We start from the raw sequence: 27,018 nt of genomic DNA, 5'->3' as shown, positions 1-27,018 counted from the left end.
CAGAGTACCAAACTATATTTACTGTATACAGTAGTAAAGGACAACAAATAATGTACAAATTGGTGACTAAACTATGAGCTCTAACAGAATATCCCACCCTAGCCCATATACAATAAAATGAAAAAGAAAATAAGGACTTTTCCCAGCAAGATTTCAAGCAAAGTGATGATCTAATGTTGTCAAATTGGTCAGGTAAATATAAAAGGCAGATAATGACCTAATCAAGCAGCGATTGACAACCTATTGAAGGATAATAGAATGACCTTTTAAAAATTTCATTTGGAGTAGAGCCCAAAACATCATACAGAACTGAAAGTCACCACATAAATGCATTTAAAATTCAATACATTTTGGGAAGCAGCAGAGCAGAAATTTCTCAGAAGAACCTTAAATTACCTTTTCAAGGTTTTTGTGCTTAGCAATCTTTTAATAGCTCTTCTGCACATACAACTTGGCCATAAGCTCATCAAGAGTCTGTCTGTTAGGGGTTTGGTTTGTTTTATATAAGACCACATTTATCCATAAGAAACACATATTGAAAGAAACCAGAGGCCACATATTTACTAGTACCAAGTGAGTAATAATGATACAACTTCTATGTTTGTATTAAAGGGGATGACAGGGACAAGTTACACATTTTTTTGTCCATCACCTAATAAATGGATAGTGAGCTGTGACGATGGACTTTTTTCTTTTTATTCTTACGGAACATAATACACTAGTGTTCAGTCATGAACACCAGTAGGTTTGGACTAGCATTCTGGTTGCTGACATTAATTCTGGGCAATTCCTTCATTTTTGCTTTTTAAAACTTAAATTTCAGTCTATTTTATCAGATTATGACAAAGCACATGTACATTTGCAATATTTTAAACATTTACTCTATACTAAGCCTCATATCTGCATGTACAGTCCTTGTATCATAGGTTTTAAGTTTTACAATAATAACTGTGTTTACAACACATAGTAAAAACTTCTAAATCAATAACCTTTTCTTCCCTTGCCCTATTGTAGGAGGAGATTTTAAACTCACTACTGAAGTGAGGATATATTTACATGATTAGAATTATGCAGTGGGGCAATAATATAACAAGAGCCAGGAATGAACAATTCATGTCCTAGAATATAGGTGGTTACTTAGGCCACAGGTTTATATAAACAAGGTAGCAGCAGACAGACAACCCATATTTTACTTAAACTGAAAAGTTAATTCCATTTGGCCCAATTTAAGATGTAGGTTAATCCCTGCAGATACAGTTTAGACTTGCACACGCAGTATGTCAGAGGGACAGCAGAACAATTTTGGTAAATGTCCTCTAAAGTTTTAAAAGAATCCTGTGTGATTGGCATGTTCATTCATTACTATTTAATAGCAAATCCAAGGACAGATGAGAAAGTGAGGTGTGACAAGGGTCTTTAAATTCCTCTTCCCAAAGGGATCACGTTTAACACACTCCACCTGTCTGCTGTTGAAACACATCAATAGTATCTTCATCTTCCATCTCCAGCTGTTGGATTAATGCACAAATATTTTAATATATACATAGCTATATATTTTAAAAGGGCATTTAGTTCTTGCATTGTTAATAGCATTACTCATTAAAAAGCAGTGTTTAAATTTAAACTTTAATGCTTATTAAATTGCCCTCTCCACCCAACTAGAAAGCAACATCACCCCTTCACCACAGTGTCTTCCCAGCTCCAGTCACAAGTTGTCTTGGTCTCCCTTCAGCCAAGACATTCCAGGCTGACTGACATTGCGTTGGAGAACAAGATCCCAGATTTAGGCAGTAAAGTGGGGTCTAAGATCCAAGGCATTAAGGGCTTCATGTCAGTCTATGCTTTTCCTTTAGCGTCAACACACAGCACAGACTGTTCCTGCTCGACAAGGCACAACTCTGGCCCTCCATTCACACCCTTGCTCCCCACAGTCTCAGGCTTGGTCTACACTGAAAAATTAGACAAACCTATCTTCGTTACTCAGGGCAGTGGAAAATTTCAGGCCCTGAGAACCATAGCTAGGTCAAAATGACCCCTGGTGTAGACATGACTAGGTTAACAGAAGGATTCTTCCATCAACCTAGTTACCGCCTCTCGGAGAGGTGGATCACCTACATTAACAGAAAAACCCTTTCTGTCAACATCGGGATCATCTACAATGTTACAGAGGCACAGCTGAAGTGCCATAGCTGTGCCGCCGTAGTGTAAACATACCCTCAGTATACTTCCCCAAGAAGCCTGGGACAAGATTCTCTGCTCTGTTTCCTCCTCTCTAACTGCTAAAGGTGTGGTTTCTGTTGATTTAATCTACAGATCTCCCCAAACTTCATTCCACTCCCAGCCAACTTCTGCAGCAGTGCACTTTGAACCACTGTGCAGTTCAATTTGTCTTCTGAACAGCAAGGGTCTGGAACTAATCTCAAAGGGCCAGATTGTGAACCCCTTTACTCAAGTGACTAACTGCTCACCACTGTGAACAGTTTATTCACATGAGTAGTATCATTAATTCTACAAGGGTTATACTCTGTGGGCACAGAAAAAGTTAGTCTTTTCAGCAAGCCATCCTGGGGTGCACTCCAGTCAGCTGCAGTCAGGGTGTCCCTTTTGAGAGAGATAATCTAGGCTGATAGTTTTCACATCCAATTACAAAATAGCTTTGCAGGGCATTCCCACAGCCAGAACAAACCAGTTTGGTCAGTGATTTATTGTTCTTTCTCAACCCCAAAGGAGGACTCATTAGTCCAATCCACACAATCCAGAATATGTCTTGGTTTTGTTTCTTGTATTCCCTACCACAGGTCTTGTCCATACCAGGAATTCTCCTCCCTGAAATTTATCACTATTGCCAGTACTGATTCAGCTTCAGCAGTGGCAGAAATGGTGGTAGCACTAGTGTAGACAAGGCACCAGCAGCCACCTGCGTTTTAATCATGATATTGTCTAGACCTACTCTGAGCATGGTTTGTAAGACAATCCTTAAAACTCTGGCAGCTATTTGGAGCCATGTCTACACTAGTACTCTCACTTGCTAATTGGGTCAAGCTCCACCAGTGGTAACAATTATGAGAAATTTTAAAGAAAAAGGAATCCTACTGCACATTTTGGAAACTACCTACAACAGAGATAGTTTTCTATCAAAATGCCCCCTAAAATAGTTTTCTCTAGGTGCAGACACATCTAAAAATATACAGAGTTCTGCTACAGTTATTACAACGTATTTTCATACCTGTGCAGGTGTGTCAGTTTCATTAATTGGTTGTCCATCAAATCTGAATCTAATCTGTCTCATTGACAAACCCTGGAAGTTAAAATAATTAACATGAAATATGGAGATATGGAATCCAAATAAAATAAGTTTATGATTAGGAGTATTTGCTATAATGTGTAAAAATCAGAATTCAGAAGATTTAAAGTTACAGAAGAGCTATATGCATGTCGTAGTATATGAATCAAAACAGATGTCAAAATTCTAAGTTAGTCTGATATCCCAGGGCAGGCACTGTATGAGCAGGACACCTACAGTAGAACCTAAGAGTTATGAACTGACCAGTCAATCACACACCTTATTTGGAACAGGAAGTACACAATCAGGCAGCAGTAGAGGGGAAAACAAAAACAAAAAAAAAAATCCCCCAACAAATACAGTAAACTACTCAAAAAATAAAGGGAAAGCAGCATTTTTCTTCTGCATAGTAAAGTTTCAAAGCTATATTAAGTCAATGTTCAATTGTAAACTTTTGAAAGAACAACCATAATGTTTTGTTCAGAGTTACAAACTACCTCCATTCCCAACATGTTCTTAACTCTGAGGTTCTACTGTATTTTGGAATAGCACATGCCCCCTGCACCTGGCAGTATGTAGCTTTCTGTTGAGTGGGGGAAGGGAGAGTAATGCCTTGTCTACACTATGAAATTACTCCAATTTTAAAGAAGTCGATTTTTGGGAACAGATTGTATAAAGTCGAGTGCATGCATCCACACTAAACATAATTCGGCAGTGTGCGTCCACAGTACCGTGGCAAGCGTCGACATTCCAAGTGGTGCACTGTGGGTAGCTATCCCACAGTTCCCACAGTCCCCACTACCCGTTCGAATTCTGGGCTGAGCTCCCAGTGCCTGATGGGGCCAAAAATTTGTTGTGGGTGCTTATGGGTAAATGTCGTCAGTCAACCCTCCCTCCGTGAAAGCAACGGCAGACTATCATTTTGCGCCCTTTTCCCTGGATTGCCTGAGCAGACGCCATAGCATGGCAAGCATGGAGCCCGTTCAGATCACCGCAGCAGTTATGACCATTGTAAACACCTCACGCATTATCGTGCAGTTTATGCAGAACCTGAAAAACCAGGCAAGGAGGCGATGGCAGCGCGGTGACGAGAACGATGAGGACATAGACACAGATTTCTCTAAAACCGCGGTCCCCGACAATTTGCAGATCATGGTGTTAATGGGGAAGGCTCATGCCATGGAATGCCGATTCTGGGCCTGAGCAACAAGCACAGAGTGGTGGGAGCGCATAGTGTTGCAGGTTTGGGATGATTCCCAGTGGCTCCGAAACTTTCGCATGCGTAAGGGCACTTTCATGGAACTTTGTGACTTGCTTTCCCCTGCCTTGAAGCGCAAGAATACCAAGATGAGAGCAGCCCTCGCAGTTGAGAAGCGAGTAGCAATAGCCCTGTGGATGCTTGCAACGCCAGACAGCTACCAGTCACTCGGGAATCAATTTGGAGTGGACAAATCTACTGTGGGGGTTGCTGTGATGCAAGCAGCCAACGCAACCATTGAGCTGCTGCTATCAAAGGTAGTGACTCTGGGAAATGTGCAGGTCACAGTAGATGGTTTTGCTGCAATGGGATTCCCTAACTGTGGTGGGGCTATAGACGGAACACATATCCCTATCTTGGGACCGGACCACCAGGGCAGCCAGTACATAGACTGGTGGATCACAAGGGATGTTTCACCAACATCAACGTGGGATGGCCAGGAAAGGTTCATAATGCTCATGTCTTCAGGAACTCTGGTCTGTTTAAACGGCTGCAGGAAGGCATTTACTTCCCAGACAAGAAAATAACTGTTGGCGATGTTGAAATGCCTACAGTTATCCTTGGGGACCCAGCCTACCCCTTAATACCCTGGCTTATGAAGCCATACACAGGCACCCTGGACAGTAGTCAGGAGCTGTTCAAGTATAGGCTGAGCAAGTCCAGAACGATGGTAGAGTGTGCATTTGGACGTTTAAGGGGTCGCTGGCGCAGTTTACTGACTCGCTCAGACCTCAGCGAAACCAGTATTCCCATTGTTATTGCTGCTTGCTGTGTGCTCCACAATCTCTGTGAGAGTAAGGGGGAGACGTTTATGGCGTGGTGGGAGGCTGAGGCAAATCTGAATACGCTGAATACACGCAGCCAGACACCAGGGCAATTAGAAGAGCACAGCAGGAAGCGCTGCGCATCAGAGAAGCTTTGAAAACCCGTTTCATGACTGGCCAGGGTACCATGTGACACTTCTGTTTGTTTCTTCTTGATGGAAACCCACCCCTTGGTTGACTAATTCCCTGTAAGCCACCCGCCCTCCCCCCATTCGATCACAGCTTGCTTGCAAAGGAAATAAAGTCACTATCATTTAAAAACCATATATTCTTTATTAATTGGGTATAAAAATAGGGAGATAACTCACAAGGTAGCCTGGGTGGGGTGTGGGAGGAGGGTAGAAGGGAAGGAAAACGTCACTTCAAAACTTGTTGAATGACAGCCTTCTATTGCTTGGGCTGTCCACTGCGGTGGAGTGGTTGGGTACCCAGAGCCTCCCCTCCCATGTTCTTGGGCATCTGGGTGAGGAGGCTATGGAAATTGGGGAGGAGGCAGGGCAGTTAAACAGGGGCTGCAGCGGCAGTCTGTGATCCTGCTGCCGTTCCTGAACCTCCAACAGATGCCGGAGCATGTCCTTTTGATCCCGCAGTAGCCCCAGCGTTGCATCCTGCCTCCTCTGATCTTCCTGCCACCACCTCTCATCTCGATTGTCCCTCCTGTCCTCATGTTCATTGGCCGCTTTTCTGTACTGTGCTACTGTGTCCCTCCACACATTCTGCTGAGCTCTGTCAGTGCCGGATGACTGCATGAGCTCAAAGAACATTTAATCACACGTGCATTTTTTTCGACGCCTTATCTGAGATACCCTTTGGGACGGAGGAGGGAGGCTTGAAACATTTGCAGCTGCGGGAGGAAGAAAAGGGAGTGAAGTATTAAAAAAAGATACATTTTACAGAACAATAGCTATACTCTTTCATAGTGAACAACACTATTCACATTACATAGCACATGTGATTTCGGTACAAGGTCACATTTTGCATCTTATATTGAGTGCCTGTGGCTTTGGTGTTAGAGATCACACACACGCAGTGCCGGGCAACAGAATTTGGCTTACAGGTGGCCGTGATAAGCCATAGTCTTTCGGCTTCTGCAACCTTCATAACAGCAGCGCCCTCCTTTCCCATATCAAGCAAAGCCTGTTGAGTTGGCCACTTGGTGCTGCGGTTTTCATGTTAACTTGCAGCAGCAGAAACCAAACTAACCCCCCTGCCGTCAATCCAATTCTCTGGGATGATCGCTTACCCCTCCCCCCACCGCGTGGCTGGTATCAGGGAAGATCACTGCTAGCCAAACGCGAACAGCTCAGTGCCAATGCCCTCCCTCTCCCCCCACACCTCTTGGCTAACTGCGGAGGAGGATTTCTTTTCAGTCACAGGCTAACAGCCCAGTAGGAACTGCCACCTCTGAATGTCCCCTTAATTAAATTCTCGTATTTCAACTAGGTTACCGTGAACGATATCACTCTCCTGAGGATAACACAGAGAGATAAAGAATGGATGTTGCTTGAATGCCAGCAAACACCGGGACCATACGCTGCCAGGTTTTGTCATGCAATGATACCAGATTACTTGCTACTAGCATGGCGTGATAAAGTGTCCTTCATGGTAGGACAAAATAAGGCTGCTCTCCCCAGAAATCTTCTGCAAAGGCTTTTAGAGTACCTCCAGGACAACTTCATGAAGATGTCCCTGGAGGATTTCTGCTCCATCCCCAGACATGTTAACAGACTTTTCCAATAGCTGTACTGGCCACGAATGCATCCCAAGTCCTCAGGGAAAATTAATTATTAAAAAACACTTGCTTTTAAAACATGCATTATATTTAAAAAGCTACACTCACCAGAGGTCCCTTCTCCGGCTTGGTTGGGTTGGGAGGGTATTTCAGTCAGGGTGATAAAAAGATCCTGGCTGTCGGGGAAAATGGTGTGCTGTGTGCTCTCCTCAAGCTCGTCCTCCTCGTCATCTTCCCTGTCCACAAAATCCTCAGGCATGGCAGAGAGTACCCCATCATCGAAGTCCACGGACAGGAGTGGGGTAGTCGTGGCGGCCCTCCCTAGAATTGCATGCAGCTCAGCATAGAAGCAGCATGTCTGGGGCTCTGTCCCGGAGTATCTGTTTGATTCTCTGGTTTTCTGGTACACTTGTCTGAGCTCCTTAAGTTTCACGTGGCACTGTGTTGCATCCCTGCTGTAGCCTCTGTCCATCATGGCCTTGGAGATTTTTTGAAATGTTTTGGCATTTCATCTTTTGGAATGTAGTTCTGATAGCACAGATCCGTCTCCCCATACAGCAATCAGATCCAGTACCTCCCGTTCGGTCCATGCTGGAGCTCTTTTTCGATTCTGGGACTGCATGGTTACCTGTGCTGATGAGCTCTGCATGGTCACCTCTGCTGATGAGCTCGCCTGGCCAAACAGGAAATGAGATTCAAAAGTTCCCGGGGCTTTTCCTGTACACCTGGCCAGTGCATCCGAATTCAGAGTGCTGTCCAGAGCGGTTACAATGGTGCACTGTGGGATAGCTCCCGGAGGCCAATACCGTCAGATTGCATCCACACTAACCCTAATTTGAAACAGCGATGTCGATTTCAGCACCCATCCCCTCATCAGGGAGGAGTACAAAAATCAATTTTAAGAGCTCTTTATGTCGACAAAAATGGCTTCATTGTGTGGACGGGTGCAGGGTTAATTTGATGTAATGCTGCTAAATTCGACAAACTCGTAGTGTAAACCAGGCCTAAGCTACCACAGCAGAGTGATGCAGGGGGATAGAGAGACAGCAAAAAACATGGGGGGCGGGAGGGGGCGCGCCCAGAGTGAAAAAACAAAAGGAAAAGACAGACAACTACCTTTCATCTTCAAAGCACTCTGAAAACTTCTTAAACCTCACTTCACACTTGTCAGGTGCATAAGGATTTTACATACATTATAACAGAGGTTAAGAGATCTAAGGCAACAGAAGGAATTAGTGTCAGAGTTGAGATTAGAGTTCAGAAGTTTCTGGCCCCTAGTACCAATTTTAGAGAACCAGGAGCACTGGATGAGGAGAAAGTCATTTTGATTAAAGTATAACAAACTAAATTTTTCAAACCAGAGAGAGAAAGTTAGGCCTCAAAATACATATTCTACCATACTCCCATATAATGGGGTCTACTCATTCTCTGGAACATTGGTATTTAACACATTTTATGAAAAAAAAAGTTTCCATAATGACAAGGTCTTTCATAAGATAAGTGATCCTATTGACTCTCAGGCAGCATGATGAATTTATTAGTAATACTGGACCACAACATATAAAAGCTGTGTTAAACATGTACCTGTCTCTCACAATAAGCCTTCATTAGTTTGCTTAGGGGTGTATGCCTTTTTATTTTGAACTGCACCACGGATCCATCCTGGCCAGCTACTTTTAGATTGATATGGTCATTCTCTGTTTTTACTCCTTCCTGCAAAACAAAATGTAAAGATGGACATCACTATTTAGGAATAAAAGTTACCCTAAGAATCTGGAAAAGACTGATAGTACTTCAGCAAACTGTTGCAAAACAAGCATTCCTTCCTATGTATAAAGGTTTGATGTTCTCCACAGCACACAAAGGAAAAATACCTGAAGTTTTGTGTTTGCCTCTGAGACTTGCAGGCAAAGAGGTAAAAGCAAGAAACTTTAGAACAAATTACTAAAAACTGAACAAATTCCAACATGTACATCTGCAAACTCAGACCATCCTGAGGGGAAAGTTAGTAGATTATTTATACTCAATGGCAAAACACTAAATTAATACAGAGTTAAGGCTGCTTGATATGTCATGCAGAACATTGAGTTGAGCAAAACTCAAACGTCTGAAAACCAGGAAATGCATAGTTAAGTGTTCATGGGCAACCTTAACTTTGCTCTCTTTCAGTAATGCCCCAATATGCCCCATTAACACACATACCTTTACTTTGCCAACCACACAGCTGCTGAAATTACTCCAGGAGGGGGATTCTCCACCTCTGCGAAAGCACAGAATTCATATGGCCTGCATTTTTCTGTGCCCCCTGCACAGAAAAATGAAAAAAAAAAATCTGCTGGGGGACACATCCCTCTTCCAGCATGCCTGAAGCAGCCTCAGAGACGGGGGAGGGAAGCTGGGCGTGCGTGCCTTGGTGATCACCTTTGGGAGTGGCTGGGGGGCAGGGAGCAGGGCTGGGCATACGTGCATGGCAACAAGCGAGAGAGATACTCTGTCCCTCTCTCTTGCAACTGCAGCTCCCTGGCGTGTAAGGGTAGGGCTTTTTATTATGCAGGAAGAACGCTAGAGGCACAAATGAAGCAGCCTGCCTGAGGGCTTGTCTACACTGCCACTTTACAGTGCTGCAATTTTCTCGCTCAGGCGTGTGAAAAAACACCCCCTCCCCCCCCGAGCACTGCAAATTTCAGCGCTGTAAAGTGCCAGTGTAGACAGGGCTCCCAGCGCTGGGAGCTATTCTCCTCGTGGAGGTGGGTTTTTTGAGTGTTGGGAAAGCCCCCTCCCAGCACTATGCTGCGACTACACAAGCCACATTAAAGCAGTGCTACAGCACTGCTTTAACATTGCCAGTGAAGACTTTCCCTGAGTTAACTGATCTCATTCGCTGAGGCACAGATGTAGCAGCCTGACTGTGTAGCAAAGTTGTTAAAGTTGCTATTGATGGTTAATTGACCTCATTCTCGGAGGCAGAAATTGTTCCTATTGTTAATCAACTGTTCCCATTCTCAGTCAGTTCTCCCAGGAGCATAAAATTTGTGAAAGTTTTAAGGCCAGAGTGATGTAAAGGAGTCTTATTATAAATGATAGTAAGGGGATCCTCAGCTAGGAAGATCTGTGTGTTCTCTGACTTTTTTTCTGTGCCAAAGTGGCACAGTGGGGTTAGATTACAGTTCAGGATTTATTTAAATGGGTAAGTAAAAGACTTTGAAGGCAATAAAACATTTACCAAGCAGTCAATAAAGGGCCCGTCTACACTGGCAAGTTTCTGCGCAGTAAAGCAGCTTTCTGCCCTGTAACTCCTGAGGTGCACACACTGCCAAGCCACTTAGTGCGCAGAAACTGCGCAGTTGTAGCGCTCTAAAAAAACCAGCCCGACGAGAGGCGTAGAGCTTTCTGCACCGGGGCTACAGCACTGCAGTGCCAGTGTAGACACCGTGGCAACTACAGCGCTGTGACTGACCTCCAGGAGGTGTCCCACAATACCTCTTCTCGCCTCTCTGGTCATCGATTTGAACTCTACTGACCTGCCCTCAGGTGACCAACCGTCATCCCCACCCCATACATTGCAAATTTGAAAGTCCCCTTCCTCTTTCCTCGGTGATATATACAGTGGTCTCAGTGCATCTTTCCAGGTAGCCATGCCTGCTCCACGCACCAGGCGATCCCCCACTTGGAGCAATGCCAAGCTCCTGGACCTCATTGGCATTTGGGGAGAGGAAGTGGTGCAGTCACAACTGCGCTCCAGCCGTAGGAATTAGGATACCTACAGACAGATTTCATGATGCATGACAGAAAGGGGCTATGACTGGGACACATTGCAGTATAGGGTAAAAGTGAAGGAGCTGCGGAATGCCTACCATAAGGCATGGGAGGCAAACCGCTGCTCCAGTGCTGCGCCCACAAGCTGCTGGTTCTACAAAGGAAGCTGGACGTGATAATCAGTGGTGACCCCATCTCCATTGCAAAGGCCCCTGCGGATACTTCATTGGCTCATGTGCCATTCGAGAGTGGATTGAGCCAGGACAAGGAAATCTTGGATGAACAGGGGGAGGGGGACCCAGAGGCAGAGGATGGCTTGGAGGCCAGAGATGCATGCAGTCAGGTTTTCTTTTCTACTCCGGAGGAGCCTAGCTAGTCACAGCAGTTGATCGTGGCAAAGCGGAAAGAAGAGAGGAGGCCCCTGGTAAGTGGATCTGATTTTGAGAATTGCTGAAGCAATTTATTGGGGGCAGGAGGGTTGCAGAAAGCAGGCTTGTCTCCCACTGCATGCCTATTCTGAGCAGCAGAACAGGCTCTTGATAAGACTCCCTCACTTCATGGGAATTTCCCTCAGCGATCTCCAGTAGAACTCTCATGGAGATACTGGGCAATCCACTGCTGCAGGTTCCTCGGCAGAGCTGCTTTGTTTCTTGCCCCTTTAATGGTGACTTTCCTGCGCCACTGTGCCGTCCGGGGGGGGGGGGGCATTGCTGCACACAAGCAAGCCACATAGGGGCCAGGGCAGAAGCTGCAGCCTTGGAGAAGGCCCTCCCTAGATTCCCTGCTCACCCTCAGCAGCGAGATATCTTCCATAATGATCACATCCTGTGGAAAGTGTGGGGACAGGAATGATCATCAAGCCCCCCTTCAGGAGCCATATGCCCAGTGTACAGCAAGGTTCAGGAAGAGTGATTCACCGTGGCCCTGTGGTTACTCACCATTTTGGGGGTCTTGTGGCTCATGTGTGCTTGCCTGGGGTCAGCCAGTTAGTGACAGGTGTGCGAGTACCGGCTGTGTTTTAAAGCACTGAATCAGTGTTGTCTGTGTTGCAAAAAATGCTGCTTCTGTAAAATGTTGTATTTAAACTTCACAGAGATGACCTTGAGAGGCCAGCCTCCCTTATCGGTGGCAGAATGGCTGTGCAGAATTAGAAAGTGGCCACGAAGAACTAAGGAGGACTTTCTCCATGAGGTTATGATGCATTCTGCCGCTGAGAAACAGGAATTGAAGGAGTAGCGGGACAGCGAGAAGAGGGATGGAAAGGGAACGCAGCACACCAGAAAGAAGCCATGGAGCGGCTTTTAAACCTTATGGAGTGCCAAGTGGACATGCTCCAGGTGATACTAGCTCTTCAAACCAAGCAGCTCCGTGCCTGCCCTCCCCTGCAGCCGCTGTTACAAAACTCTTTCCCATGCCTCCCCCCCCACAACCCACACTGCCAACACACTTATCAACCTCCTGGCTCCACTCTCTACCCACAGCATTCCACTCCTCCCTCCTCACAGTCCAGCAGTGTGTACTCCCACTACCCACTGCACTCAACACCCATCCCTCTGCAGTTTGGCCCTGCTGAAGTACAGCACCCGCTGCATTGGACTCCAAAGGAGAAGGCTGGGTATGATCCCTGGACATACACAAATCTGTAGCCATCCCGGGACCCCTTCTCCTCTGGAGACCTTCCCTTCCACCTTCCCCCACCCCCCTTCCTGCTGACGTATTTTTGTCATTTGACTCTCTCCTCTGGTTGTTGTCTTTTAATAAAAGAACCATGTTGGTTTGAAATCAATCTTTATTCTATTAAGTGAAAGCAAAAAGAGCACTGCAAAGCAACATGCAATTATGTTAAACCCCCTTATTGCATCATGTGCACCAGTCACCTCCTAGCATTACAAGCACTGCAATCCCAAGCATAGCAGCAAATATTAGTGACTTTCAGCTTCAAATTGCTGCCTCAAGGCATCCCTCATCCTTATGGCCCCGTGCTGTGCCCTTCTAATAGCCCTGGTCTCTGGCTGTTCAAACTCAGTCTCCAGGCGCTAAACCTCTGCGGTCCAGCCCCGACTTGAGCTTTCACCCTTCCCTTCACAAATATTATGGAACGTACAGCACGCAGCTATAAGCATAGGAATATTGTCATCAGCCATGTCCAGCTTCCCATACAGGCATCGCCAGCAGGCTTTTAAACGGCCAAATGCACACTCCAGTCATTCTGCACTTGCTCAGCCTGTTATTGAACTGCTCCTTGCTGCTGTCAAGTTGCCCCATGTACAGTTTCATAAGCCACGGCATTAAAGGGTAGGCCAGGTCTCCCAGGATCATAATGGGCATTTCAACTTCCCCTATGGCAGTGGTTCCCAAACTGGGGTTCGAGAACCCCTGGAGGTCCGTGAAATGTTACAGAGGGTTCTCGGGGGAAAATTCCCTAATGGCGGACAGAGCTGTCCCTAGTGACCTCAGGCAGCACGGGGCCAGCAGCCCGTAGCCCCTGGACTTCCAAGAGCTAAGCAGATCAAAGCAAACATATTTATCACACTGAGGAGATTTAAACTTCAAGACTCCTTATAAAACAGGGAGGTGGATATTTTAAAAATTAAATAGGCAGTTAGTATTGTTTTTAAAATTATGATGAAGAACAAGTTTAAGCTTTGTTGTACTGGACTGCTCAAGACCTGAATGCTTGTGTCGGAGGAACTCTGAGTTGGCGTCTTAAATACCTTCAAACTGTTTCACATCTGATACTCCTTGATAAAACATAGGAGCCTTTTCTTATAACAGACTTTTCAAAGTGATATAAGCTACAAAAGCGAGATCTTGGATGAGTGTTGCCGCTTTCATAATGTAACAAAAATACTGTAATAAGTAATTAATAATAGTGTGTAATAAGCATGTCATAAAAATAAATTTTATATTTCCAAGATCACTGCTTTTATAATTTATTCTCAGATAAAGGAGAAAATCCCTGGAAATATTCATTTTTAGGAGGGGGTTCACAAGACTTGACATTTTAGTAAAGAGGTTCACAGGTTGTTAAAGTTTGGGAACCACTGCCCTACAGTGATCTTCTGGTCCGGGAAGAAAGTCCCTGCTTGCAGCTTCCTGCACAAGCCAGTGTTCCAAAAGATGCATGCGTCATGCACCTTTCTGGACCAGCCTGCATGAATGTCCGTGAAACACCCATGGTGACCCACAAGCACCTGGAGAACCATTAAGAAATACCCCTTGCGATTAATGTACTTGGTGGCTATGTGATCTGGTGCCAGAATTGGAATGTGAGTGCCATCTATCACCCCTCCACAGTTAGGGAAGCCCATTTATACAAAGTCATCCACAATGTCACGCACGTTGCCCAGTCATGGTCTTTCGGAGCAGGATGCGATAGATGGCCCTGCAAACTTCCATCAACACGACTCCAACGGTCGACTTTCCCACTCCAAACTGGTTAGTGACAGATCAGTAGCAGTCTGGAGTAGCCAGCTTCCACAGTACAATTGCCACACGCTTCTCCAATGACAGGGCAGCTCTCATTCTTGTGTCCTTGTGCCGCAGAGCTGGGGCGAGTTCCTCACAAAAATCCCATGAATGTGGCTTTCTTCATGCGAAAGTTCTGCAGCCACTGCTCATCATCCCAGACATGAATCACAATGCGATCCAACCACTCAGTGCTTGTTTCCCGAGTCCAAAAGCGGTGTTCCACTTTGGTCAGCACCTCTGTGAATGCCACAAGCAATCTCTTGTTGTAGCTACTATGTATGGCAAGATCAACTTCGTATTCCTCTTGCCTTTGTAGTTTAAGGAATAACTCCACTGTCACTTGTGACGTGTTGGTCAGAGCGAGCAGCTTACTGGTCAGCAGTTAGGGATCCATTCTTGCAACCTGAAAGAGGCAGGGCACGCCGTACAGAAACCATTGAAAGATAATGCCAAACATGGACAGAAGCACAGGGATTGCTGGGATGCGAAGCAACGCATCAAGGGGCATTGGGACTGGACCAAGGATGCTCCGTGTTCCCACAAGTCTTAGTTGCAAAAGAGAAAGAGGGTGCTCTGTGGGATAGCTGCCCAGAGTGCACCATTCCAAATAGCGCTGCAAGTGTGAACACGCTATTGCGCAGGCAGCTGTCAGTGTGAACACACAACAGCGGTTTTCCTTCTGCGCTCTCTGACCGGCGCTGTAACTTTGCCAGTGTAGACGTGCCCAAAATGTCAGGAAAATCAGAACCAAGCACTTCCCAAAGTACCCAGCCAGGTCCAGGACAATGATTAGCAAAACGGTATGACTTTCATGTGTGAAAGTCTCAGCAATTTAAAAGGACATTCTACTTCTATAAAAATTTTTTTTTTGCTGTTTGGTGTTCTGAAACCTAATTTAAATTAAATCCAGGATTATAATTGGAATGCCTGGTATTAGTTACCAACTGTTTACAACTTACCTTCCATGTGTTTGGGAAATGCTGAATAGTTATTGTGACTTTTTTCTGTATTGTAATTTAAATAAATTACTAAAACAATTGAAACTGGTGTGATTATACTGCATTATTTTGACAAATAAAATATGCAGAATTTTGAATTTTTTGGTGCAGAATCCCCCCAGGAGTAAGAAATGTACAAGCTCTTCATCTCCTTTTACAACCCATTCACTCTCATGCCCAGGATTCCAACTAACACTGTTAAAGGACACGCCCCCCAAAAGTTGCTCTGAACCCACTCAGGCCTCTGCCCCTGGCTCTTCCCCCACTGGATAAAACATAAAAATTTGTTTAGACCGGCTACTGACTATCCTACTGTGTTCACAGTAAGCCTCCCCATAATATATAAATCTGCTATAACACAGACAGCTTCTACCAAGCAAAATGAGTTATTAAATCTTTATTGCACAGGTGTACAAAGGTTCAGACTAAAAATGTCATTGGTGGGGTGTTCACCAGAGGCAATGGCATTAGCGCATTCTCTCAGCCTACCTAGACAAGCATAAGTGGCTGCACAGAAACCCTCTTGGTTTTGTTCTTTATTGGCACATGCACATTGTGCTCCTTCCAGGTTGCACATCTATGCAAGCAAAGAAGTGAATGTGTTCTTAAATACTGTTCACAGCTTGGGTCTCCCAAAGACTTAGTAGATGCCATGCACTACCTTGGGTAACAACTGACTGACCAACAGACTATTCTGAGCTGCATCACAGCAATAATTTTATCAGTAGCTCTGCACAAACACGCACACACAGCCAGAATTTCCCATTGTCTCCCTCATGCCCGTGGCTGTGCAGACACTCCTTATTCTGAGCATAACCCTGTATACCACTGAAATAAATTTCCTTACTTATCAAACAAGTCAAAATAAAGCCTCAATCACAACAGAATAAAAATTATTGCTCTAACTAGATCTGGTACCTTGCAATCCATTGCTATGGAGTACAGAGGATGCAGTAATATGTCCAAAGCACTTAATCTCTCTCTCTCAGATTCTAATCCCCCTTTTCCTCTCCTCCCCATGCAATCTGAATTCCGGTGAATTACATGAAACAGGTAAATGTCCCATTAGTGGATATCCAGGATTTGTTTTGGGCTGCTATGTTATGTCTAGCTATCTGCAAGTCTCTAAAAGTGTAAGAGAAATTTTGTACACCCTTTTCTAAAGTTTACTTTAGAGAGACATTTGTTTGACTATTTCAAGTAGGAGCAGCTGTTAGATGGGGGTCCCCTGGAGTGGGTGAGGAATATCTTGAATTCCAGGTCCTCAGCCTTTAACTGCCCATCAAACGCCTTTGGGAAGGCAATGGTTATCCCTCAAGGACAGACACCATGCTTAGCAATAAGACAATGCTTTATGGGAGCCTGTATGTCCCAGTCAAGAGAAAGGAGTAGATCCCACATAAATATTATGCAAAGACCTTTTCCCCCTACACCACCACTAAGCTTGGCACAATTTAATACATTTTCAGTTTTACAGTGGTGCTGCAAGGGCCTCCCTGAACAGCTGCAAGGTACTGAATCCCTGCAGGAGCAAGGTATAGAGAGGACTATGGTCCCGGCAGGGCAGAGCAGTGACCCCCTCAGCCTGGATTGCAAGGTCAATGAGTTCCCAGCCACAGGGGAGGCCACCATGCTACTGAATGACTCCTGCTAGGGGAAGGCCACCGCATCCCCAGACAGCAAGTGAGTAAGTGAGCAGGACTGTGGCAACAGCGTCGCAGAGGGCTCCCTGTGCAGCCACAGGAACAGTGACGCAGATCCCTACAAGCAAACAGTGCAGAGAGGCCAAAAGATTTTTGTTGTCAATTTCAGTGCATCAGGCAAAATCCACATTTACTAAGAACTAACAAACAATTTAAATCGAATCCTACCAAGCCTAAATAATACAATGCACCCAGTACTGCATGCCTAGGTAAACAAATTAATGCTGTCTACCCTGCACAGAATCCCCAGCCATGCAACTCGCCACCTCTGAGTTCTGGAGCAAAGAACTCCAGATGATTGGACTAGATGACCTTCTGAGATCTCTTCCAACCCTAATCTTCTATGATTCTATGTGTTATGAGCTTGGGTTGCTGCTCCTTGGTCCTGATGCAACTTTTCTGGGAGGGAGGCAGAAGGAGGAAGGTGGGGGGCGATGGAGGAACTCCTCAGTAAATCAAAGTTTATAACGGGGCCCACGCAGCCTGTGCCAAGGCTCACAACTACTTCAAATGTGAAAGTTAAGCGTCACATTCCTTTATGACATGAATTTCAGTGAAATAACTGTCATTCACTGAGTTATCCCACTGTCCTCAAACTCTGAATTGAACATGCTTGCCTACACAGGTGCATAATAGACCGCAAGCACTTTAATTGCTGAACAGTTATTGTGACGCTCTGTACCTCAGGGGAACACCTTACACCCCCATGTTCATCTTTATAAAATAATTATGTGGTATCCAATGCAAAGTTTGTCATGTTGGGTGTCTTCGGAAGGCTCATAACGCTCTGAGCATGGCTGTTATAGTGATGTTATAGTAATTGTTACAGTACGGTTATAGGCTATAATTTTATGTATATAGTTATGAGGCTAAAAATGTATCCTCATGGCTTAAAGCAAGCCCATGCAAAAACTCTCCAAGAACAAAAAGAAGAGGAGTACTTGTGGCACCTTAGAGACTAACCAATTTATTTGAGCATGAGCTTTCATGAGCATCCGATGAAGTGAGCTGTAGCTCACGAAAGCTCATCCTCAAATGAATTGGTTAGTCTCTAAGGTGCCACAAGTACTCCTTTTCTTTTTGCGAATACAGACTAACACGGCTGTTACTCTGAAACATCTCCAAGAACAGAGACAGTTCACACCTCATTAGGGCATGGATAGGACAAACCCAGCCCAGCCTCCCAGAAACAACTGACACTGTCTTAGGCAGCAACAAAAGAATCTGTTAGATCCTCGAGGGAGCCACCCCCTTCCTTTGGGCAGTTTGGGACTGCGATGAGGTAATGCTCACCTGACTCTGAAAGGGGGTGGGGGGGCAAAGCCAAGAGGAAAGAAAGGACATGATACAAGGGAGAGACATTTTGCCGTGCTCTCTCTCTTTCACCTACAGACTGAAGCGCTGATCAAAGGGGAGAGAGCCAGCCTGTGGTGAGAAGCATCTAAATTTTTAAGGACACAAAGTGTTAAGAACAGTTTAGAATGCATTTTGCATTTATTTCATTTGATCAAATCTAACTTGTTATGCTTTGACTTATAATCACTTAAATATACCTTTACAGTTAATAAATCTGTTTGTTTATTCTACCTGAAGCGATGCATTTGGTTTGAGGCGTGTCAAAGACTCCCCTGGGGAGTACAAGCCTGGTACATATCCTTTTCTTTGTTAAATTGACAAACTTATATAAGCTTGCAGCGTCCAACAGGCATAACTGGACACTGCAAGACAGAGGTTCCCAGGGTTGTGTCTGGGACCAGAGATATTGGCTAGTCATTCGCTTGCAAGTAGCTGAGAGCAGCTTACATGCCAGAGGCTGTGTGTGAACAGCCCAGGAGTGGGAGTTCTCACAGCAGAGCAGGGTAAGGCTGGCTCCCAGAGTCAAGGATTGGAGAGGCCTAGCAGATCACTGGTCCAGATAATACTCAAGGGGAACGTCACAGTCATTTATTACAAACCAACTATATACAAGCATATACCGGGTGGAGGGGTGGGGATAGCTCAGTGGTTTGAGCATTGGCCTGCTAAACCCAGGGTTGTGAGTTCAATCCCTGAGGGGGCCATTTAGGGATATGGGGCAAAAATCAGTCGGATGATTTAATTGAGGATTAGTCCTGCTTTGAGTAGGGGGTTGGACTAGATAATCTCCTGAGGTCCCTTCCAATCCTGATATTCTATGATTCTAAACAAACATTTAAAACTCTGTTAAATCTAAAAAAAAATAAAATAATGTAACCACCTACACAGTCATTCTCAAAAGTGCTGAAACATGCGTAAGAAAGTACTGATCATACATCCTAAAACCCTCTGTACATTTGAAAAATCCTTTCTGACCCTTGTGCGAGAGATGTACCCCAACTACAAGAAACAGTGAGGTGTCAGGCCTTGTAAATATTTCTGTCACACAATACAAAATTTTCAATTAGCCATGAACCCTCCAATTTCCCAATTAATGTTCTTCCAACACTTATTAATAGCTTTCATATTGTCACTGTAGTGATTATTCAGAGGCTCAGCCAAATTAAAGGAAACTATCACAGCTCCTGGGCACAAGTCACTGATGCAGTCCAAATCTGCACTCATACATTGTGTTAGCAGTACACCAGGAATAAGGCCCAAATAATTTCTGCCTCACTGAATCACCATGTCTGACACATCACAACCTCTTAAGTCACCAGTGAGACACTGCACAGTGGGCAAAACATGATTCCAACCTCTTTTTTCTCTCTCCACACAAATCAACTTGCAATTAGTAATCTCCATGTCATGGTGTACTTACTACTCTCCTGCAAACTTCTCCAACATTGTGATCCAGGAATTGCCCAGAAACCACACATTAGCATCTCTGGCAGCACACATATATTTTTCCTCAGCAATCAAGGTAGCCATGCTGTCAGTTCCAAATCTCTGAACTATGTTTCTTTGGAAAAAAAAAAAAAAAAAAAAACATTAATCTGTCCTGAGATCATGAAGTAGCCACCTGGCCTCACCCTTCCCCCAGGGGCTAACAATATACAGATTTTCTCAAAAACAATGAGGAGTCCGGTGACACTTTAAAGACTAACAGATTTATTTGGGCATAAGCTTTCGTGGGTAAAAAACCGTACTTCTTCAGATACAGAAGTTTTTTACCCACAAAAGCTTATGCCCAAATAAATCTGTTAGTCTTTAAGGTGCCTCTGGACTCCTCATTGTTTTTGTGGATACAGACTAACACGGCTACCCCTCAGATTTTCTCAATCAATCAGAGGGGTACAAAACCTAAACCAGGAGAATATGAAAGAATATTGAAACTTGTGTTGCCTCCATTTACCCCACTCCTTTTTCTGTGTCATCTATTTTGATTGCAAGCTCCCAGAGGCAGGATTCTGATAAGCACTTAGCAGAAGCAGTTGCAGCAGGTAAAACACACTGGAGGAGGGGAAGATGAGCTCCGAGTGAAGCCAACAGGTTCCCTCCCTTTCCCAGCACTCCTTAGACAGAGAACTCCTGCCCCTAGGAACACCAGGCTCTATCCCTCCCCACAACCATGTGGCTCTGGGGAAGCTGCATAGAACCAGCTAAAGTCTCAGCTGGCAACAAACAAAGAAGCAGCTGCAGATGGCATTATCGGACACATGATGATGTCATCTAAAGGTACGTCTACACTGCACACTCCTTTTGGTAGTGTGTAGAGTACATAGACGACATACTCCCCTAGCACTGTTAATAACTAGCACCGTAGATGGACAGGCACTGCTTAGGTCAGTTAACAATATGCCTGAACCCTGCGCGTACCCAACATGGCTCTCTGTTCGCGCAAGCACTACCTGTCCTGCAGCTGCCTCCCCAAAGCTGGGGTCCTTCCCCATGGCAGTGAAAGACTCTGGCAGTAGAGAAGCAGCAGAGCCAAGCCTTTCCGCACTTCCTACCCCTGCCAAAGCCTTCACTGACATGTAGCTACGCTGCAGCGTGGATACAGCTTGCTTTGCACAGCAGTATGTAGTAACACATAACCTACACACCACCACAAGGTGTGTGTAGTGTAGACATAACCTGTTTTCTAGTTTTTCCTTTGGACATTCCTCTGCTGATTAGTTGTTTACTCTACCCCCCTCCCTCATGGTCTCTTCTCTTAAATCTCACTCCATCTGCCCTCCACACTCCCCCCCCCCCTTCTGCATTTTCCATCTCCCTTCCTCTTTCTGTTAACCTCAACCCACCTAATCACAATGCCCCCCCTCACAAAAAACCTCCAAGGCACTAACATGTTCTCAAACCATCACTGGATTCACCTTATTTGTATTTTATATCCCTTTGCCCTACCCTTTGTCTATTTAGCTTACAAACTTTTAGGGGCCGGGACTATCACTATGTTTGTATATTACCTAGAAAAATGGGACCCCTTTCTCAATTGACATCTAGGTGCTATCACAAAACAAAAATATCTTAGCACATATTTGGGTACTATAATAGTTTTCTAATATTTTTGGAAACTTGAAACAGTCATCTCTTTATTTCCCATCTTTTGGTGGTGTTAAACATTTGAGCCAAACATAACTACTATTAGAAACAAGATAACTTCTGACAGTCAAGACATAATCCTGCCCTTTTCTTTCCTGATAGTCCTGGTATCTACCAAAGGAGAACACAGACGTTTCCATCAAACACAGCCTCACTAGTTCAACCACCTTACCAGATAAGCACCAGATAAATTCAGTTAAGATTTTTAAAGAGCAATGACTGTCCTTTAAGTACAGAGAATGCAAAGTCCTAATCACGCTCTTCATCTTAAGAATCATACAACTATCAGAAACATTCACCCAAGTTATCAGCAGAAGACAGGTGAGCTCTCCAAGTAAGCCAGTGCCATAGCTCAGGTCAGATCCTCCACTACCAGGTGGAGATTTCACCCTTTCCTTAAAACAGCACACTCCTCCAAACGAGCAGCAGTAAGAAAGAAAGTGATCTTCTCCAAAACAGTCTCTAGAAAAGATTCCAGGTTCTGAAGGGTACAATCCAGAGAGGAAAATATCTATCTGCAGAGCCACAGAAAAGCTATATCAAATATAGCTTGTCAAGTCCAGTCCTCATTGGCCCCTAGATTGATTCTCCCTTCCTTCGTCTCAAGACTGCTTTCAGCACATGAAGTTTCTAACCCCAATAAAAGGAACAAGGACCATTATGGATTTTGTGGACCAAAACTTTAAAAGCACACTGGGGTGCAGCTTTGAATATTTGCCCATTGTCCTACAAAATTACTTTAAATCTCCAGTCTTTGCTCACATGTCTTTATCATACAGTCCATGTATCACCCTAAATCTAAGGTTGCCTGCAAAAGTCAAGAAAAAGCTAAAGATTTACAAGTTAGCACTCTGCTTCCTGTATAACTATCTACATCATTGCTAGTTTTTCCACTAAAACCCTTCCCTGTTACATTCTAGCTTGCCACAATATGTGGCTTAAAGCTTTGGACACAGACCTCCAAGGACAATCTCATTCTTTTCTATATAGGTTCTTAAAATGCACGGATCATGATAATATCCAAATACTTTCCAGTAGCATGCGAAGTGATGTGACTACACACCTGTCATATATTGTGTCTCATCCTCTCCACGAGGGAGAAGTATGTTCAGGGGAGTACAGTAACTCACTTAAGGTCCTCCCGCTTAACGTTGTTTCAATGTTACGGCTCTGCTCCATTACAGAACATGCTCATTTAAAGTTGTGCAATGCTCCCTTATAATGTCATTTGGCCACCTGCTTTGTCCACAGCTTGCAGGATTCTCCAGAACAGCAGCGACTTTATGAGACAGCACTGCACAATTTGTAACAAGGTGGGCTGACAGCCCCGCCGTCAGCTCCCCTACACCTCCCCCAGGGCCTCCCATCCGCCAGCACACCCTGCGGATCAGCACCTTCCCCCCGCTCCCCCCTTGAGCAATCAGCTGTCTTGAGGCATTAAAGAGGCTGGGGGACGAGGAGCAAGGATGCGGCGCGCATCATCCCCCCTCTGCCTCCTGCCCGTGGTAATCAGCTGTTTTGCGGCGTTCAAGGGGAGGAGCAAGGATGCAGCGTGCAACCTCCTCCCTGCCTCCTGCCTGTGGCAATCAGCTGTTTTGCGGTGTTCAGGAGGCTGGAGGACGAAGGGAGGAGCGAAGATGCGGCGTGCTCCGGGGAAGAGGTGAAGCGGGGGTGGGAAGAGGCGGGGCAATGGTGGGGGCATGGGGGAAGGGGTGGAGTGGGCAGGCCCGGGGTTGACCCCCCCCCCCAAAGGCGGTGCCTGTGCTTTCACAGTAGGGAAAGCTGCCCCTGTTGCTGTACAAGGTGCTTCCTAGTCTATAATGGCACCTTCAGCTGCCTTGTTGTCTGCAGTGAGCTGTTGTCTGCATGTGGGGTAAGGCAGGGGCACCTCCCAACAACAGTACAGTGCCTGTATTAAATTGCTTATTTAAAATTGTTTAAAAACTTATACTGTCTTTGTATATAATGCCTTTTGTCTGGCAAAAAAAATTCCCTGGAACCTAACCCCCCCTATTTTCATTAATTCTTATGGGAAATTAAATTCGCTTAAAGTTGCATTTTTCAGGAATGCGTTAAGTGAGGAGTTAGTGTCTGCTCCCACATCCACTGCTTTTTTAATATGTGTTGTTAAGTGTTTATAGTAGAGAAGGAAAGGTGAAAGAAATGCACCTTCTACTTGGAACAGAAAGTGGTGAGGCTTGAAGTAGTACTTAGTCGTGGGGGGGGGTGGGCTGGCTGATTCCAATGTCTCAGACAACCCCTAGAGAAAGCTTGGTCTCCCACACAGACAACCTTTACTCTTATTGTTGAGAGTTCCACTGTGCCAGAGGAGTGGGGTTGTCGACCATGGTCTTCATACCTGAGCTTTAGACAATTTTTTAGATATCCTGGGCCCAGGCTAAAGAGCACTTTGAAGATAACGACTGAGATCTTGAACTTGATTCTCTAGTCTATGGGAAGCCAGATTAGAGAACAGAATACAGATGTGATGTGCTCATGGTATCCTGTGTTGCTGAGGAGATGGGCTGCAGCCTTCTGCAATAGGAAGAGTTTCCTAAGTTCTGAAGGTTTCACGCCCAGGTATATCATGTTGGTGTAGTTCAGCTGAGAAGTGCCAAAGCCATGAATAACTAAGGCCAGGTCTTTGTCCACCAGGATGGGGCAGAGTCTCTTAGCTAGAGATGGAAGAAAGCACTGCTTGCAAATGTTGGATTCCTCACTGATGCTGAGTCTCACTTGCCAAGAGTACTCCTAGACTATGGACTGAACTGACCAATTGAGGGTGTATGTCTCAACTAACGGAAACAGCACCATGACTGCAGGCTTTTCAGGATGCTTTCCTTTGCCCACCAGCCTCACCTCTGTCATTCAAGCTCCCTTTGGTGAGATAACACTTTTCAGGGGATCCCCCCAAAAGACACCAACGAATTCCTCAGACTTGAATGAGATCTCGCCCAACCAATCCTCTTTCAGGAACGTAAGGGAAAATTTCAGCTGCCACATCTCTTTTCCTCCACCAGCCAAAAGCCCCTCTGTGGTGTCTTCTCTAGAGAACAAAATCTTTTCAGCCAAGGAACTCACCGTCTTCATAGGAAGACTGAAGAACTTTCTCCTCCTGAACCATACCTCCTGACAGATGTGCTCTGAAGATTATTCACGCAAGTCTTCTCAGTAATTCCCACACCCTTCCTTTTTGGCCTCCTCACCACCCCATAAAGTAACAATCTAACAGTGCCTCATATATCATCTATTTAAGAATGATTGTTCTAGTTCCAGCCAACAAGAAGTTCTTCAGTTTCTATTCAAGGTTCTTTGTGGATACAAAGAACATGGCATTTCAACTTAAATCTGGTAGTACATAAACCCCATTTCTGCACAGAATCTGTGACTCATCTCATTCAAGAATTATCTCTGAAAAATACCTTCCCTCTGTTAATCTCAAAGAGACCTACCTTTAAATTCTGTTTAGTTCAGCTCACCCGTGTTATATTTACTTCACAATTGAGGACAACTGATTGTGGTAAGTAATGCCCTTTGGTCTCTTCTACTCACATTTTCAAAGAGATGACAGTCATAGCAATAGCGAGTCTGAAACAAGGCAGCATCCAGAATTATCAATATATGGACAACCTGCAGTGAGGACTCAATCATACTAAACTGCTTTTCTTAATACCCAAAGAACTATCAAGGTCCTGGTGAACCATAATTTTGTTTTTAACCCTGAGCAAGAAACTCAGAAGCTTCCACACATTTCAGAATCAAAGAACTTAGTAAGTACCCACTGGCCATGCCTCCACTAAAGAGGCACAGGTGGAGCCTGTATCAAGTACGTTCCCTGGGGACTGCTGGGACTACTAGGAAGAGGCTGGCTCATCAACTGATCCCACCTCTATCGGTTCAGCTTTCCATCCTCTGGTAAAAATCTTTTCTTCTTCAGTGACAAGCCCCTAAATGGCAATATAGCTGTCATGTGGTTTTCCAGATAAAGAAGTGGCAAGTTCACTTTTCCAATTGTTAATATTCTATGTTTTGTAGATGTATAGTAGCTGTTTGTAAAATTGGTTATATTTCTCAAACTAACATTATCGAAATCCCATAACGTCAGGGCACGTCAATGAAAGCATGTCAACTGGCCAAGCTTTGTCGCTTCTCAGCTGGACTAGAGCAATGCAACGTACTTGGGCACGTATTCTTCAGCATTTACCAAACTCCACGAGCAGGGAATGTTGTAATGTGTCTTCCTCAGCAACACAGGCTACTGCTAGCACTTCAAACCCTTCCTCCGCTCACTAGTCGCTGCATACAGATTTTCAAATCAAGGTCAAAGTCTCAGGTCTTATCTTCAAGGCGCTCTGTGGCATGGGCCCAAGAGAGCTAGAAAGGCCGCCTACAGACCCAGGATGAAGACTGCGGTGCACAACTCCGCTCTGGGGCCAGTCTTTAGCACCGTGGAATGAAGGCCTCCAGAAACCGAGGTCCGTCCTGACCTCACCACTCTCTGCTGCCAGTGCAAGGTGTAGGTCTTTGACCTGCCTTCTTAACCACGAAGCCCCAGGTCCATTGAAACAGGCCCTACTCACTACACAACTGCCTCCCCTACGGAGCGACCCCGCAGGCCAGGAGTTAACGCGCTGCCGAGGTGGGCAGCGTGAGCTCAGCGAAGGCGGGGGCGGGGCGAGCCGAGAAGAGCGAAGCGAAGCGAAGCGGACGCTCCCCCTGACAGCACCTCCGTCCGGCGCAGCGCCTCTCGGCGACGTCGCCGCCGACCCCAGGGAGGCCCGACCCGCAGCCAGGCCGCGCTCCCAGCATCCCTCGCGGGACCCCGGGTCTCTCCGCTGTGGGGCGTGGCCGGCGGGCCCCAGAGAGCCTGCGGGGCCCGGGCTGCGCGGCGGGGAGCCCGCCCGGGGCCGGGCGCGGAGGAGCGGCGTGGGCCCAGCGGCCCCGCGCCGCGTGCGGCGGCCCCAGCCGTTACCTTGGGCTTCTCCTCGGACATGGCGGCGTCGGACGGGTCCGGCCTGGCGGGAGCGGGGAAGAGGCACAGTCACGCTTCCAGCTCCCGCGTCTCTCCCGCCGCAACTGTCCGCGAGAGCGCGCTTCGCCCCCCAAATCCCTGGCCTCTGATTGGTTCCGGCGGGACCACGTGCCGGTGCGCGCTCACGAGGCGCGCTCGCGAGCAATGCCTCGTCGGGGGCGCGCTTTAGGGGCGGAGGCAGGTAGCGCTGGGAAGTGCGTCATCGGGGAACCGGAAACGGCGGAGGAGGACGCCAACGGGGGGAGGGGCGAAGCAAGTGGTGTTGAGAACGAGGTGGGTAAAGGGGAAGAGGGAGCTCCCCGCAGAACCTGGGGCGAGGGGTGGCACAGAGCCCCATGGGTCAGCTCCTTCCAGAACCTGGGGGATGGGCAAGGGAATGGGGACAGCTCCCCAAAAAGCCCTGGGGGAGGGGCAAAGAGCAGGAGAGCTCTCCACAGAACCTATGGGGAGGGGCAGCACGG

At 45.9% G+C, this 27,018-nt stretch overlaps 1 protein-coding gene across 1 annotated transcript; it reads right to left on the bottom strand.

Annotated features, from left to right (window-relative positions):
* LOC311525814 (small ubiquitin-related modifier 3) lies at nt 1-26,669 on the bottom strand. The gene is made up of 4 exons (XM_084638206.1): nt 26,498-26,669; nt 8,682-8,810; nt 3,227-3,298; nt 1-1,508 (listed from the first exon to the last, which is right to left on the bottom strand). The coding sequence occupies exons 1-4, from the start codon at nt 26,516-26,518 to the stop codon at nt 1,446-1,448; spliced, it is 285 nt and encodes a 94-aa protein (XP_084494332.1). The 5' UTR covers nt 26,519-26,669; the 3' UTR covers nt 1-1,445.
* Between the last annotated feature and the right edge of the window lie 349 nt (nt 26,670-27,018).

This window comes from Lepidochelys olivacea (assembly GCF_965140295.1).
Source record: "Lepidochelys olivacea isolate rLepOli2 genome assembly, chromosome: 9".
NCBI lineage: Eukaryota > Metazoa > Chordata > Testudines > Cheloniidae > Lepidochelys > Lepidochelys olivacea.
This window is presented reverse-complemented; position numbering and strand designations above follow the sequence as displayed.